The sequence below is a fragment of the Cervus elaphus genome, chromosome 2, assembly GCF_910594005.1.
Source record: "Cervus elaphus chromosome 2, mCerEla1.1, whole genome shotgun sequence".
NCBI classification, from domain to species: Eukaryota; Metazoa; Chordata; class Mammalia; order Artiodactyla; family Cervidae; genus Cervus; species Cervus elaphus.
In genome coordinates, this window is record NC_057816.1 from 43,227,509 (window position 1) to 43,245,310 (window position 17,802).

The 17,802-nt window shown below is 40.2% G+C and overlaps 1 protein-coding gene across 2 annotated transcripts in view; it reads right to left on the reverse strand.

The window, feature by feature from the left end:
• NOX4 (NADPH oxidase 4) overlaps nucleotides 1-15,735 on the reverse strand; it is a 171,809-nt gene extending 156,074 nt beyond the window's left edge. Inside the window, exons 1-2 of one of the 2 annotated variants that reach the window (XM_043876528.1) lie at nucleotides 15,600-15,735; nucleotides 14,786-14,881 (exon numbers count right to left, since the gene is read on the reverse strand). In XM_043876528.1, the coding sequence (XP_043732463.1) occupies nucleotides 14,786-14,881; nucleotides 15,600-15,656 (153 nt within the window). In that variant the 5' untranslated portion in view covers nucleotides 15,657-15,735. Of the gene's footprint in view, nucleotides 1-14,785; nucleotides 14,882-15,599 lie in introns of those variants that run through there. The other variant, XM_043876535.1, reaches the window with a different exon arrangement.
• Nucleotides 15,736-17,802: the final 2,067 nt, after the last annotated feature.

A 17,802-nucleotide genomic window follows, 5' to 3' on the forward strand; every position in this document is an offset into this window, starting at 1 on the left:
AATGTGGCAAGTGCAAACTATGGAATATTATACAGCAGCTAGAGGCAAAAGACCAAAGAAATGCACAGTCACATAGAGAGATTCTGAAACATAATTTGTTGTTGCTGTTTAGTCACTAAGTCAAGCCTGAATCTTTGTGACCCCATGGACTGTAGCCCACCAGGCTCCTCTGTCCATGGGATTTTCTAGGCAAGAATATTGGAGTGGGTTGCCGTTTTTTAATTCTAGGGGATCTGTTCAGTCCAGGGATTGAATCTGCATTTCCTGCATTGGCCAGCAGGTACTTTACCGCTGAGCCACCAAGGAAGCCCTTGAAACACAATACCAGATGAGGAAAAGCAAGAAAGAGAGCAAGTCCTTCGCACAAAGCCATTCTTGTGGATTAAAACAGCAAGCAAAAACTACATGCATAGAAAACACCAATAGAAGGATACATGTCCACACACTATTAGAAAAGCTGCCAACATCGGGAGGAAAATGGGATTGCGGAACGAGGAGTGATTAAGGGGCTAGTAGACAAATAAGCAGTGAAGAAAGCAAGCAGGGGCCTTGCACAGACGCACGAGGACTGGGTGCTGCAGGCTGAGGTGTGCATTTAAACACTCTCCACCCAACAGCAGAAACACAGGTTTATAAAATCCTTTGTTATTCCAGAGAAGATCCACTGCTAGTGTCCTATGAAACTGGTCTTCTTCATATGAACCTCAATCTTTGATTTGCTCAATGGAAAGTTTTAAAAAGATCAACAAATTTGGAGCTAAAATTTGAAAACTACTGCCAGTTGAAAAGCCATTAATTGTGACAGTCCCCAGTGGCTCAGAGGTAAAGAATATGTCTGTAATGAGGGAGATGCAGGAGACTCGGGTTCAGTCCCTGGGTCGGGAAGATCCTCTACAGGAGGAAATGGCAACCCATTCCAGTATTCTTGCCTGGACAATCACATAGACAGAGGAACCTGGCAGGCTACAGTCCAAGGGTCATGAAGAGTCAAACGTGACTCAGCAGTCAAATAATTCTGAAATCATAAAGAAGAAAAAAAATGTATACTGTAATTTTCAAACTATCTTCTTAAATATTGAGCGGACCAAAAATAAGTTCGTTTGGGTTTCTCCATACCATCCTATGGAAAAACTATAACTTTTTGGCCAACCCAATTCTTCAGAATGTATACATTTCCACAAAATTAGACATTAACTTCTCTTAGTTTACTTAGGAAACTTTCAGTTATTAGGAAACATTTACAAATACATTTCAATATAAAAACATTCTGAACTTCAACAGTTTTTCCTGAAAGAAATGAGTCTAGCATTTTCATGAATTTGTCTACTATCACTTGGCATCAGAAGGAAGGTAAGAAACACAACTCATTTCTTCCTCATCTTACTTTATGCTAATCTCAAATCAGTAATAATAATAATGATACTAATCATATAAAAGAGAAATAAAGTTCAGTTAAGTTCAGTTCAGTCGCTCAGTCATGTCCGACTCTTTGCGACTCCATGAATCGCAGCACGCCAGGCCTCCCTGTCCATCACCAACTCCCGGAGTTTACTCAAACTCATGCCCATCGAGTCGGTGATGCCATCCATCCATCTCATCTTCTGTCATCCCCTTCTCCTCCTGCCCCCAATCCCTCCCAGCATCAGGGTCTTTTTCAATGAGTCAACTCTTCTCATGAGGTGGCCAAAGTACTGGAGTTTCAGAATTGCCATTTTTTAAGTCAAAATGTTTCAATAATGGAATTTTTATTTAGCTCAATTTAATAACATAATTCTTAGTTTAAAACTGAGGAAAGTAAGGCTTTGAAGATTTCAATTAATTACTTAAAGATACAGTTATTAAGACATAAAGTCAAGATTTCAACTTAGGTCAATTTGTCCCCAAAATTCATGCTCTCTTCACTGTATTTTATGTTACTACCATTAACAATCCGAAATTTTCACAGATATTACTGTACTTGAAATTTAAGCTAATAGTTTCTCTGTGCTAAGGAAAAGGCAATAGCAGACTCTTGGCTTCAACAAGAATTAGAATAAATGCCATATAAGACAAATTAAATTTCATGTATCTAAAATCTGTGGATTGAACAAAGTATATTTTCTCCTTTGCACATAACACACTCAAGCTTTGAAACCAGTACAAGTCTAAGACTAGTTTTCTTCAGGCAAATCAAAATTAAGGAAACCCTGTAGATCCATTATGATCCAGGAAACTAAACTTTTCTGATTTTCATTTGACTCATTTTTCACTCTCTTATGATTAAAAACTGCACAAGATCAAAACAGCTGAGTGGTTCAATGATGGGTTTTACATAGTCCAAGCCAAGGCCCAAATCCCAGAAAAATTTTGTTGCAGGTAATGAATGTAATATAAAGAATGTGAAAGTGAAAAAAAAAAAAGGAATGTGAAAGTGAAAGTCACTCAGTCGTGTCTAACTCTTTGCGACCCCATGGACTTCTCCAGGACAGAATACTGGAGTGGGTAGCCTTTCCTTTCTTCAGGGGATCTTTCCAACCAGGAATCGAATCCAGGTCTCCTGCATTAGCAGGTGGATTCTTTACCAGCTGAGCCACCAGGGAAGCCCAAGAAAACTGGAGTGGGGAGCCTATCCCTTCTCCAGAGGATCTTCCTGACCCAGGAATCAAACCGGGGTCTCCTGCATTGCAGGCAGATTCTTGACCAATTGAGCTACCAGGGAAACTCAATATAGAGAACGCCCAACAACAAATGCCATTTCCCAAGTGGAAGAAGAACTTTCATACTGAAGCTCTACATTCTTGCGGTTATATGAGTGATTTTTTTTTTTTCCAATTTGGAATCCATTATTACATACTGCTGATATTTGCTTGGTTTCCCCTTTAGATACTCTGAGCTATGGGAAAAAAGAAAAGAAAATGTATCTTCACTTTTGTTTGCATAACTCTAAGCACTTTACTAATGTGCTTTGGGGCCCATGCTTTTCAAACCAAGAAAATTAACACAGCTTAAAAGCCCAAAGTAACTTATCAAAAGTAACTTGGCCAAGGAAAGTCAGCGAGAGATAAAAAATACTCTAATCACCCTATCTCATCAGTATTTTCAAAAAACAGTTATTTTCTTGTTCCGCAACTATCTCTTTTTAGGGCATCCTTGAAATCCATATTCCTGCAAGGGGTGGGGTGACAGAGAGTTCACTCAGGATAAAATGCTAATTGGAAGGCACATAAGAGAGGGTATATTGCGGGGAAAGGAAGTCAACAAAGAGAACCAAAATATAACAAGGGAGAAAAAAGAAACTTGTTTGGATCATTACCACTTCAGATCCTTCCAATGAACCTGAGCTTTCTAAGATTATATTAAAGAAAATTACTTGAAATTTAATATCAGCTATGTGAAAATACTATCATATGAAAAATGACTGTAGTCTGAAAGGCATTCACCATAGATCATTTCTTAAATGTATCTTGGTGTTCACATACCCATTTTTAAAAAATCTCAGATGTATAAGATGCTTTCACTTTGTATACATTATTCATCTCTTCTTGCCTTACACTATATTAGACCTCTGGTATTCTTGATACGTGTCTGGAGACCTTTAACAATGTCCAAATCAATGAAAACCATGAAAGCATGAAACTTTTGCCTATAAAATATGTGTTGAAATCATTTATCCATAGATAGAAGTCATTGTCAAATTCAACTTTCCAATTTCTAAAACTGTAAAAAAATTCGATTGGTCATCTTCTTCTTTATGTACTTTTTCTTTAACCCCATTTCCAGAACTGAAAAGAAACTATATTTGGCAAGGCTGTTTATTACATCAACTTTTATCACATCAAAAAGTTGCATTAAGACATGAATACCAGGTAATTTATACTAAAGTCTCACTTTTAGTTCATGTCTTGGCAATTATTAGTTACAAGTCACAGCCCTTTAATAGCCCACTTCAATAATCAACACTGTAAATGTAAAGTATATTAGATGTTGCTTTTCTGTCACGAAAATGAAATCTTCTCATTTCTTTGTCCAAACCATCCTTTACAACTCCCAAAGGAGCTCTGTTAGGTACAAATGGCTGGAGCCTTAAAAGCTGTGAAGAATGAACAGCAGACAGAAACAATATGTAATAATAACCATTATTTTTTACTTCTGTGATGCTTTAAATTCTTCAAAGTAGTTTGCTATTTGTTAAGTCACACTTAATGCTCAGTACAACACTCTTGAGATAAGTAGCATCATTTCATCATGTTTTAATGGGAATACAGAACAGGTAAGTGGATTTCGGTATATGAATATGAAGGATCAGAGAACAGGGAAGGAAAGCTGGCATTCTGGAACTCTTACTACATAATAGGCTTTGCACAAGGTACTTTAATCCTTGAGCACATTATTTATAATTTCCATGCTTCAGCTTCCTCTTTTGCTTAAAGAAATTATCACGTCTGGCCCATAAGAACAACTCAGTGAATGTCAGCCCTAGCTATTATTGTTATTATTTCTTTTAATTTCCTTTAATGTTCACAGTAATCTTGTGAAACATTCAGCTCAGTTCAGTATGGTCACTCAGTTGTGTCCTACTCTTTGCGACCCCATGGTCTGCAGCAAGCTAGGCCTCCCTGTCCATCACCAACTTCTGGAGTTACTCAAACTCATGTCCATCAAGTTGGTGATGCCATCCAACCATCTCATCCTCTGTCGTCCCCTTCTCCTCCCCTCTTCAATCTCTTCCAGCATCAGGGTCTTTTCCAATGAGTTGGTTTTTTGCATCAGGTGGCCAAAGTATTGGAGCTTCAGCTTCAGCATCAGTCCTTCCAATGAACTTTCAGGACTGATTTCCTTTAGGATGGACTGGTTGAATCTCCTTGCTGTCCAAGAGACTCTCAAGAGTCTTCTCCAACACCACAGTTCAAAAGCATCACTTCTTCGACACTCAGCTTTCTTTATAGTCCAACTCTCACAATATATGACTACTGGAAATAGGCATTACTTCCCTTGTTTTTCTATTGAAGACTCCAAAGTTCAGTGAAGATTAATAAAAGCTTTTCTGAATAGAATGTGCTCTATCTCAAGCTGAAATTCCACTGAGCAATCATAACCAAGCTGGTGCAAATTTTGTGCCAATTATAAATAGCAATGTAGAGCCTTCCTTTGTCCAGAAGGATCAGGGGGGCAGCTAGAGGTCAAAGGAAAGGAAAAGTCACTCTCTCCTAATGTCATCTGCTATAGCAAATTCCTCCTATCTTCATCTCTCTCTGAATTCAATATTTTTATTGATAAGCATAAATAATTTTTATTACCATTTACTGCTATTAATAGTATGAATACCATTAAGATCAAATAATATTACTTAATATTTACAATAATGCTATCTTTTGCTATGCACATATGCACCAAGGGCTAAACATTTCACTAACATTTTCTCATGAAATCCTCACAATTAACCTAATAGGAAGGTTAAACTTAACCTTATAGATGAGTTAAACTTAGATTTAGAGAAGTAATTTGCCAAAATCATAAAGAGAAATAAATGCCTGAGCAAAAATTCAAACTCATATCCATATAGCTCCAAAGCTTACAATCTTGTGAATAAGGAATTAAGGATGATTGATTTTTCCTCCCCAAAATTACCTATACACTTTTGAAATCAATTCTGTGTTCAACACAATGCTTAGCATGATAAACTAGAAACACTGACTAGAGTTAAAAGACCTACTATCCACATTCCACTTTGCACTGAATACATAAAGAAGGCCTTTCCTTGTATTAAATCTGTCTATCAAATGAGACAAATGAATTAGAACAGTACCTAAGGTACTGTAACATTCTGCAGTTCCCAGCATTCCCTCAGGCTGGGTGCTCTGTAGGAGAAACCATACAGCCTTCAGAACTATGAGGAGATGAATTTCTGTTGTTAAAGTCACCCAGTCTGTGGTCCTTTGTTATGAAAGCCTAAGCAAATTAATGCAGTAGGAATCAGCTAGGATTTCCAGGTGGTTCAGTGGTAAAGCAGCAAAGGCAATGGCACCCCACTCCAGTACTCTTGCCTGGAAAATCCCAAGGATGGAGAAGCCTGGTAGGCTGTGTGGTCCATGGGGTGGGAGGAGTTAGACACGACTAAGCGACTTCACTTTCACTTTTCACTTTCACTCATTGGAGAAGGAAATGGCAACCCACTCCAGTGTTCTTGCCTGGAGAATCCCAGGGACGGGGGGAGTCTGGTGGGCTGCCGTCTATGGGGTCGCACAGAGTCGAACACGACTGAAGTGACTTAGCAGCAGCAGCAGTGGTAAAGAATCTGCCTGCCAATGCAGGAAACATAGGAGAAGTGGGTTCAGTCCCTGGGTTGCAAAAATGCTCCTGGAGGAAGAAATGGCAACCCACTCCAATATTCTTGCCTGAAATATCCCACAGAGAGAGGAGCCTGGCGGAGGATAGTCAGTAAGGTCACAGAGTCGGACCTAACTGAGCAACTGAGATAAAAAACACAGGATAAAGCATACAAGTCTGCTGTAGGTTTAAGAGTAATCCATAAACTACAGTCTTATCCTTACTTATTAAGACAAAACATACAACCATACATACAAACGGTCTTACCTAGAAAGATTAGAAAATTCCAGGCTCTAACACTCCTTGTCTCAGAACCTCCCTGGAGGAGCAGCATGACTGAGAGTGTGGTCTTTAACATGAGACAAAGGTGGGCTCGAATTGGGCTTCTCTAGTTGTTAGCTGGGTGACCATGGGGAAGTTACCTAACCACTCAGAATCTGTTTCTCAATTCTGTAAAAAGTGATCATTCTTATCCTCCAGGATTATTATAACAATTAAATTAAATATGGAAAGATTAAATGAGATTACAAAAGACCAAAGAACCGTGCCTGGTGCATGAAAGTGATAGTCGCTCAGTCGTGTCCGACTCTTTGCAACCCCATGGACTCTACAGTCCAGGGAATTCTTCAGGCCAGAATACTGGAGTGGGTAGCCTTTCCCTTCTCCAGGGGATCTTCCCAACCCAGGGATTGAACCCAGGTCTCCCACATTTGCAGGAGGATTCTTTACCAGCTGAGCCACAAGAGAAGCCCAAGAATACTGGAGTGGGTAGCCTATCCCTTCTCCAACAGGTCTTCCTCATCCAGGAATCAAACTGGGGTCTCCTGCATTACAGGCAGATTCTTTACCAACTGAGCTATCAGGGGCATAAAATGTGATTAATAAATGTTTATAGTTTGTATTAGGTTGAATCACATGAAATGGCTGATTGTTGTCGTTCAGTTGCTAAGTCTTTGGCACCCCATGGATGACAGTACACCAGGCTTCTCTGTCCTTCACTGTCACCTGGAGCTTGCTCAAACTCATGTCCAGTGAGTCGATGATGCCATGTAACCATCATCCTCTGTCACTTCCTTCTCCTCCCGCCTTCAATCTTTCCCGGCATTAGGGTCTTTTCCAATGAGTCCACACTTCGCATCAGGTGGCCAAAGTATTAGAGTTTCAGCTTTAGCATCAGTCCTTCCAGTGAATATTCAGGACTGAATTTCCTTTAGGATGGACTGGTTGGATCTCCTTGCTGTTCAAGGGACTTTCAAGAGTCTTCTCCAATACCACAATTCAAAACCATCAATTCTTCCACACTCAGCCTTCTTCATGGTCCAACTCTCACATCTGTACATGACCACTGGAAAAACAATAGCTTTGACTATACAGACCTTTGTCAGCAAAGCGATATTTCCGCTTTTCAATATGCTGTCTAGGTTTGTCATAGTTTTTCTCCCAAGGAACAAGCATCTTTTAATTTTGTGGCTGCAGTCACTGTCCACAGTGATTTTGGAGAATAAGAAAATAAAATCTGCCACTGTTTCCACTCTTTCCCCATCTATTTGCCATGAAGTGATGGGACCAGATGCTATGATCTTAGCTTTTTGAATGGTGAGTTTTAAGCCAGCTTTTTCACTCTCCTCTTTTACCCTCATCAAGAGGCTCTTTAGTTCCTCTTTGCTTTCTGCCATCAGAGTGGTATCATCTGCATATCTGAGGTTGCTGATATTTTTGTTCTATCAAAATAGCAATCCCATATGGTTCAGTCTAACACTAATGTTGACTAAAGGCAAAAGAGCCCAGAGGTTATCAGTACAAGTTCTAGAATTAGTATGTCTGAGCTAGAGATCTGGCTCTGTCACTCATCAGCAAGTTACAGAACTTCTCTAATTCAATGTCTTAGCTTCAGAATTAAGAATTAAAGAAAAAAAAAGAATTAAAGATATCTACTCCATAGGATGGATGAAAAGATTAAATAAGTTAATCTAAGTAAAGCTCTCTGAGTAATACCTGGTGCTTAGTCCTCAATGAATTGATATTATTAATAATGAAATGAGCTAAATAAATTTGAAAATCTTGGAAACTAATTTCAAAGTTCAATTCTACACTGTTTTGGATGGTACTGATAAAAGAGAATTATACAACGGACATTTAGCTGAGTATAACAAAGAAGTTAAACCTTGTGCTAAAATTCTAGCAAACATCAGGTAATCAGAAAAAAAAATACAAATACATCTCATAATCCTTACCCACATGTCTGAAACAAGTCTAAAACAACTGTAATCCTGGAAATATACATTATCATGGGTGTAAGTCAATAATTTTCCATAACTTCTTGAACTGTTCAACACCTTTAAACAGGAAAAGCTAGTGACCTACAGAGTATGGAGTTTAATGTATTTTACATACGCCTGTCTATCGAGTTGTTCATTGTAACAGGCTGAATATTGGAGTGAGGAACAATGAACCAGGAGAGTGACCAAGCCACCAACTGAGTCGGTGATAATGAGCTCATTATCAACCTCATTTTCCTATTTGTGAAAATCTAAGTAAAGACATCAAAGTTCTCTTTCAAGTCTAAAATTACATGAGTCTCTATCTCTTATAAATGAATTATGTACATAACTGCCTCAATGTAATGGAACTAATTTGACCTGTCAATAAATAAGAAGCTTAACACCTTAGCAGAATGTTAAGAATAAACACAAACAAACAAAAACCAACTCATTGAAAAGTATCCTTTGAATTGAAACCACGATGTTCTGAGTAATAAAAAGAAAAGTTAATGATCAAGCCCTTTCTGAAACTGACAGGAGGCACATATTGCTTCTCAGCAGAATTACAGCTGCCTAGGCCAGATGTGGGCTTCCCTGGTGATTCAGATGGTAAAGAAGCTGCCTACAATGCGAGAGACCTGGGTTCGATCCCTGGGTCAGGAAGATCCCCGAAGAAGGGAATGGATACCCACTAGAGTATTCTTGCCTGGAGAATTCCATGGACAGAGGAGCCTGGCGGGCCACAGTCAATGGGATCGCAAAGAGTCAGGCATGATTGAGCAACTCACACAAACACACACACACACACACACACACACACACACACCGGTAAGCTGTAAAACCAATGCTGACTTAAAATCTGAGGTTCCTTCACACAGAGATGCCAATCTCCAACCTTAAGAAATTCACATGACATCAGATTTCTGTCTCTGAGAAATGTTAATTCTGATACAATTCCTAGGACACTTGAGAGGGTGAATTGTTAATGTTTCTAAATCACTTGAAGGATAATGATTGACCAAAGAAAGATCATCACTGTACAATTCGAAAAACCTCAATGCTTACAACTTTCTTCCAAATGACACAGGTATCTCAATAAGAATTTAAAAATAAGAAAAAAAAATCTTCATGTCCATTCAGCAGATCTAGAACAATAACTGTGAGATTAAGCAAAAAAATTAAATTCTCTTTATGGTACTCTGAGAAAAACTAGGTTAAAACTGAAAGATCCATATACAAATGTTAGCTTTAGGGAAAAAATAATAAAACAAAGACACACTGGTACCACAAAATGGATTTTTTTCTGGTACCACAAAATGGATTTTCTTCTCAAATTAAAATGCTTATACCAATTAAATTATATCCTGTAATCATTAAAATGTCAGAAATTGAACTCAGAAATAGATGAATATGATATGAAGGCTCCTGATAGGAAAATATCCTGAGTTAAATTTGCCTCAACATTTCAAAAAATTTAAGAAACTCTTAGAGTCTATCACAACACATTAGCACTTGTTATTAAAGTACTATGTACATTTTCCATTCCTTGAAAAGAAATAAATCAAAAACAAATTTCATCTTAAGTAATCAATGGAGTCCTTTATTTAAAGCACTGTAGATGAAAAAAATTACTGTTTGATTTGTTTATTTGAGTGTTTGCTTTGGTTTCTTTCAAAAGACTTTTATCCCCCTCTTAGCTAATTTTAAGATTCCAATATTCACAGCATGTCATAATTAAACATCTCCTAGGAAGTGCACAGTCTGATTAGCACATTAACTCAGGCATAAACCAGCCGTGACCATGTTGCCTCCAGGCCTGGGTCAAACTAGTCTGGGAAAAAACAATTCTGGTGAAAATTCCTACTAAGACATATTAAGTCCCAAGACTATTTTATCTTCCATCATTTAAGATCTTCTTTTCCCTAGCAGTTCTTATGTAATTGTTTAACCCTTAACTGTGGTCTGAGAACAGTCACTTAGCCTATTAGGAATAAAAATGATAACTGTAGTTCTGAGGATTAAATAATTTTAGCATTTTTCTCAAAGGCTCCCACCTCCCAGAAAGCAAATAAGATTAAATCAGAAATATGCTTACAGTTACACACCAATTACTAGAGCCCACAAGCTCCCATTCAAAATTAACTCCTGTTCAGGAAAGGAGGAGTCAGAGGACTACCCATATCCTGATTTCTTTTTATGTGGCTGACTGGTGGCTAGTTGCTTGCCTTAAAACAAAATGATGAATGCATTTGGCCATGAGGTAATAAAATCTCCCCATGGCCAGCATGTGTACTGTCCAAAATGGTAGCCACTCACCACGTGTGGCTACTGAGCATGTGAGATGTGTCCCAAGCCACCAAGGAACTGGATTTTTACGTTCATTAATCTTACTAATTTAAATGGAAAAAACTGATATTTACCTATGTCAGTGGAAAATTTTTATATCTGGAACAACTTGGATATCTTACAGATGAAAGAGTGAATCCACTTTTTCATCTGTAAAAATTTTATGAAACTTAAAGACAGACCAAGTAATTCTAATGAAAATTCAGTGGCTGAGTTGTGATGTACATAAGTGGAAAATATACACTATATTTCAAAGAATAGGCAAAAATAATGTCAAATATCTCATTAATAATCTTTAAAAGTACTGACCACATGTTGAATGCTTCAATCTATTACAATACCTTGGATATATTATTTTAAATAAAATATACTAAAGTTAATGCCACTGGCTTCTTACTCTTTTGAAGTACTACTGGGAAATTTTAAGTTATATATGAGTCACATTATATATTTTAAGTTATATATAATTTTAAGTTATATATTTGTCAGGCACAGCACTGATAAAGAGCAATACTAACCAGTGACATGACTGAGATGGGCCAGTGAAGTGGTTTAGAAAATCTGTGCAGTATGGAAAAAAAAAGCAAAAGGCCAGACAGCACTGCATTTAAATCCTAACTTTGACACTGACCATCCAAACGGATTTGAGCAGCCATTCATTCAGATTCCTCAGCCTATACTTCCCCAGGTGCAAAGGGGAAGGATAGTTTCCTAGTTAAACACAATATTTGTAAAGTGACTAGTATACCATCAGTTTAAATAAACAGTCAAATAAATTGTTTTTCAATAGAAAGCAGAGATTTTTAGACTACTGCGAAGAATTTACTGCTTCTCAATGTCTAGGTCCTCCTGCAAATGAGCTATATCCTGTGGACACTTTCTTCCTGTAATATTACTCCAACTTGATTATTACCTTACATTTTACAGATGAATAATGACAACCTTAGACTAAATGCTATTATCAAAATGTTCAACAAATGGAAGCTTTGTTTCCATAGTGTTTTAAAGTGGTAGCAATCAAGTTCATTTCCAGAAATACCATCATGATTTTTATGAACTTAAAATTTACCTAAAAGAGACTTATCAGAATACCTATGTCCATTTCAGGATTTCTATCATGGTGGGACCATCTCCTTGTGAATGTTTGGTAGGCTCTAAGAAAAATTGCTCTAAGGCATAAAGTTCATACTATATAGTTATTAAATATGTAAAATGTGGGAGCCTACAATATTTATTTTAAAAATTAATTATATCTCATTGTTCTGCTGTATTTCTTTAAATACAAAAAAATGCTTGCAAATTCTTTTACTACGAAACAGTACCACAATCATCAAAAGATTAGGAAGGATAAGGCTAAGACAAATAAAATTAAATACTCCATTAAGCAAATAGTCAAATTATAGATAGAATTCCTTTTTCACTAAAATGACAGATATCTATTCCAAATAGTGTAGATAAACTTATGACTAAAAAATTCATTTTTCACTAAAATGACAGATATCTATTCCAAATGGTGTAGATAAACTGATGACTAAAAAATTCATATAAGTGATTAATGAAAAGACATGTTAAAGTCATCTTTCTTCTTCAGTCATGATGTCAAGAAGAAAAGCTGTCCTCTTCCACAGTGACTCTTCATAAAATATGGACTCCTAACTACAAGGTTAATGCTCGACTAACTATGATGATTCTTATGTTTCTATGAAAACTAATTTACAATGACCCTGCTTTTCTTCAATCTGCCTCTTGCACATTTTACTCACAGTCTTCCATTTAGTCCTTTTATTATTTTTTTGTCTTCATTCATCTGATCAATATTTATTGATCCCCTGCTTAATGCCAGGCCTATATTCTGTGGGCCTCACCACTGAACCTCACCTGCCTATCATCTTATTCAAACAAAACCACTAAAGTGGGATGATGTAGAGAGAGGTGAAACATATAATTTAATTAGTTGGGTTGTACATGTTTGTGTGTATGTATTCTTCATATTTGACTTGCCACCAAAATATATTTGAAGTTGTTACACAGCATCCAAACTAATAAAAAATTAACTTGTTGTTTTCCAACATAATTATTTTTTAAGTAAATTATAATTTTAGTTTATAATATGTGATAAAGCTGAAATTCCAAGTTCAATTATGTCTTTCCAAGTTGTCTAGTCTTAGATTTTATATTATTACATCTATGTCCTGATCAAAATTCACCATTTTCCAAGGCAAAATTTGTCATCGTAACTCTCAAGAGTTTTCTCCAAGTTGTTCATCAAGTAATATAATGAATAGGTCAGATCTATGTTGCACTGGAAAACCTCCTGTTTGCTAATTTACACCCAATGGGGATTTCTAGGAAACAAAGTAACATGATAGACCACTAAACTTTCATGCATTTCTTAGAGAAAAAAAATTTTAACTTGCTTATTGAATTACAAGTATTTATTTGCTGGAGCTTCCATTAGATTGTAAGCAACTTGAAGACAGAGGGGAGAAATTACTCTTTATATGCCCATTTGAAAAGTAAAGGTTTCATGACAGTTTTCTGTATGGCTGAATGGAGGGTTGGTAGGATGAAAGAAAGAAATGTTCAGATTTAGGAATTTAATCTTTGCAACTATTTTTATCAATCCATTTAAAATACAGATGTTACGTGATGTAGGCTCCTCAAATCGTACCAAATGTACCACTCTGGTGGGTAATGTTGATCATGGGAGAGACTACACATGTGTGAGGATAGGAGAACAAACAGGAAATCTGTGCCTTCCCCTCAATTTTACTGTGAACTCTAAATAGCTCTAAAAAAATTCTTTTAAAAAGTTATTAAACTTTAAAAATACCAACTATGTGAACAACAGATAATGAAAACAGTGCTTTACTCTATAAAATAAAATATAAATGAATTAGTTCAGCCTCAATTTATCACAATCTTAATATGTGCCAAGCACTACTATAAAAGCTGAGGTTTAAAGAGAAATACGATTTTAACTATAAAAACGGGAAATTGAAGACTGGTTCCACTGAATTCATCTGAACTAATCGTAATTGTAAACATTCATTAAACCATGAAAAAGAAAACGATGCACCTCCTATTCAGAAGGCATTTTCTTCTCCAATGAAAAGGAATGACAAAATCTGCTTTTTCGAATGCCCTAAGATTTTTCAATGTCTTATACTTGTTGTTTGTTTCTTAGAAAAAGCTATCCGCTTATACAAAGTACGATGTGCTCAGTGATACCATTTTTGTTCAGGAGACAAGTAGGAAGGGGAAGGAGAGGAAGAATGAAAGCAGAAACATCATGGAATATAAAAAAAAAATATAGATATTGACATATGAGACAAATCAGAGCAAAATTTTGCACAACATCGTTCTCCTATTAGACTAGAACACCGGAACAATAATCAGCCACTAACCTAGGGCAACCATTTGAGAAATGCCCAAGAATGAATAACTGTCTTAGATACATACTGTGTGAGAACTGACAGTAAAAGGAAGCAGTGCAGAAATTCTCTGGATAAGCTGATGGGCAAGCTGAAGACTTGATTAGTCAGAATGAAAAGCCTGTCATCGGTTGGTCCCTTAAGTGAAGGAGACCCTTCAGGGCACTTTGCAGCTGGCAAGAAGTAACAACTTTTCCCAGGTATTACTAGCCTAACAGTTCTCTTTATAAGATTATCTTCGGTTCTTAAAAGAGTCAATCATTGTAACTTCCACGAGTGTAAATGATAAATCATTAAAATTGACCACTTTAGAGACTAACAAACGTTCCTGAATAACCCACCGAATGTTTTTTCAGTAAATAGAAAAACTGCCCAAGTCTTGTAGCATCGTCTGCCCACCTTATAGCCACTCCACCAGGTCACCCAAGGCCCACTTACCCCCAGCATCTGGTGGAGGTAGTGATACTCTGGCCCTTGGTTATACAGCAGAAAGGTTTTCCAGAAAAGCAGGACATTCAGGGAGAGCCAGATAAGCTAAATCATATGGAGAAAGAGAAAAAAGAATTAAAAGTAAGTACTACCCGATGAATGGAAACCTCAAGTACATTCGTCGGACACAATACACAATTGAGGTTCAATGGAACCTCAATTAGTCGTTGCAAAAAGCTTTCTCAATTGACCAGCAAGCTTCAAAGCACTCAGAGAAAAACGTATCTGACCTCACTCAGCCCCTGTACACTTAAGATTAAGTATTTGGGCTACAACAGGTATCCTAAAGATCGCAGATATCCCCTGGAGGACAAAACAGGACTAAATGATGAGTGACATCACCAAGTCCCAAGCATTGTATGCTTAAGTTTCAAAAATATCCACTGAATGAAGAATAGATAATAAAGAGGGCTTTGCTGTATAAAATAAAATCCGACAGAAACAATCTGGGAAAAGAGCAAAGCGGGGGTGGTGGCGAATAAGTTTAAGAGGTTAAAGAAAAAGCTATGTTCACTAACTGGGATCTCCCTTCCTCCGCATCCACTCTCGCATCAAAGTGTAGGCAAGTTCCCGAGGGCTTGGAGGAAGGGCGGGAGGAGATGGTTATTATGTCCAGGTATTCCCGGCAGAAAGTTTGTGTTAGTTGAGGATGTTTTGCACTAGCGGCAAAACTTCCAGCTTCCCACCCGCGCTCGCTCAGAGAATGAATCAAGATCGCTGCCCCAGAAACAAGACGCCGGGAGACCCTCGCCCGCCATCCTACCAGGCAGAGGTGTTTAACCCCTTCGTTGGCCAGCCAGCTCCTCCAGGACACGGCCATGCCGCCGGCCCGCGCGCCGCGCTCTCACCCCGCCGGCCGACAAGCAGCGGCGACCGCGGGCGCAGCGGCTCCAGCGGTGCGGCCCGCGGAGGGGGGGCCGGGGGGCCGGGAGGGGACGGAGGGTCAAAGACCGAGTGGGAGCCCGGGGCCGGCGCAGCGCCAGCCCGGGCGGGGTCTGCGCCCGGAGCCGGCTCTTCCGGGCGCCGCAGCCGCGGCCGGCGCGGGGTCTGCGCGGCGCCCCTGGCGGCCGGGACCCTCGCTCAGAGCGCGCGCTCCCCGCCGCGCCCGCCCTTTGTCTGCGGAGAGCCTGTTGTTGTGGCCGCCGCCGCGCGGGATGTCCCGGTCTGGGATCCGGGGGGCGGCCCCGCAGCCTCCAGCGGCTGGCCCCGCTTGGAAAGACTGCAGGATGCGGAGGAGGGTGCTCAGAGTGGGGACCTGCGCCGCCCTCGGACACAGGCACACACACAGACACGCGCGCGCACACATACACCGGCCTGCCCCACTTCAAAAGACACAGCAAGATGTGGAGGACGGTGCTAAGACAGAGCAGGGACCTGCACCGCCCTTGGACTCACGCGCGCGCGCGCACACACACACACACATACACACAGGCCTGCCCCACTTGGAAAGACACACCAAGATGTGGAGGATGGTGCTCAGAGTGGGGACCTTCACCGCCCCTTGGACACAGAGACACACACACAAAGACACACATACACACACACAACGGCCTGCCCCACTTGGAAAGACACACCAAGATGTGGAGGATGGTGCTAAGTGGCGACCTTCGCTGTCCCTTGGACACACACACACACACACACACCCCTACTCCTTTTGACTGGTTGGACCTTCGCCGCCCCTTGGACTCACACACACACACACACACACACACACACACACACCCCTACTCCTTTTGACTGGTTGGCCCTTCGCCGCCCCTTGGTCACACACACACACACACACAGACACAAACACACCCGTACTTCTTTTGACTGGTCGGACCTTCGCCGCCCCTTGGACTCACACACACACACACACACACACCTACTCCTTTTGACTGGTCGGACCTTCGCCGCCCCTTGGACTCACACACACACACACACACACACCTACTCCTTTTGACTGGTTGGACCTTCGCCGCCCCTTGGACTCACACACACACACACACACACCCCTACTCCTTTTGACTGGTCGGACCTTCGCCGCCCCTTGGACTCACACACACACACACACACACACACACACACACACACACCCCTACTCCTTTTGACTGGTCGGACCTTCGCCGCCCCTTGGACTCACACACACACACACACACACACACACACACACACACACACACACACCCCTACTCCTTTTGACTGGTCGGACCTTCGCCGCCCCTTGGACTCACACACACACACACACACACACACACACACACACACACACCCCCCTACTCCTTTTGACTGGTCGGACCTTCGCCGCCCCTTGGACTCACACACACACACACACACACACACACACACACACACACACACACACCCCTACTCCTTTTGACTGGTCGGACCTTCGCCGCCCCTTGGACTCACACACACACACACACACACACACACACACACACACACACACACACACACACACACACACACACACACACACACACACACACACACACACACCCACCCCTACTCCTTTTGACTGCTCGTCCCCCCCACCGCCTCAGAGGTCCCTCTCTGAGGCCGCCGGCGGAAACCCGAGCCGGAAGTAGCCCCCTGTCTGCCGGCGTCCCCGGCCCAGCCCGCCCTCAGCGCCACAGCCCTGACCTCAGCCTCTCTCCTCGCCCTTCCGCCCCCATCCCTAAACACCTACGCAGAGCTTTAGAGGAACTTCTGAGTCAAGAGTCTGGGGAGTTAATGGTTAAAACTGACGGAATTTTCAGGGGCTTTTAGGGAAGCTCCGATTCTCTCTATTCAGTGCGCTTTACTACCTGCTCTCAGAGTCTGTTAAGGAATAAGAATCCCGTCAGACTTGTACCAGAGGCCCGGTGAAGGGTACTTAAAGTATGGAATTTTCCCAGGCTACCTATCCTACACTACAGCCTATCAGTATTAGGGAAGAAACAAAAAATCATGCACGTGAAAGAATGTCCGATGAAAGTAAGTGT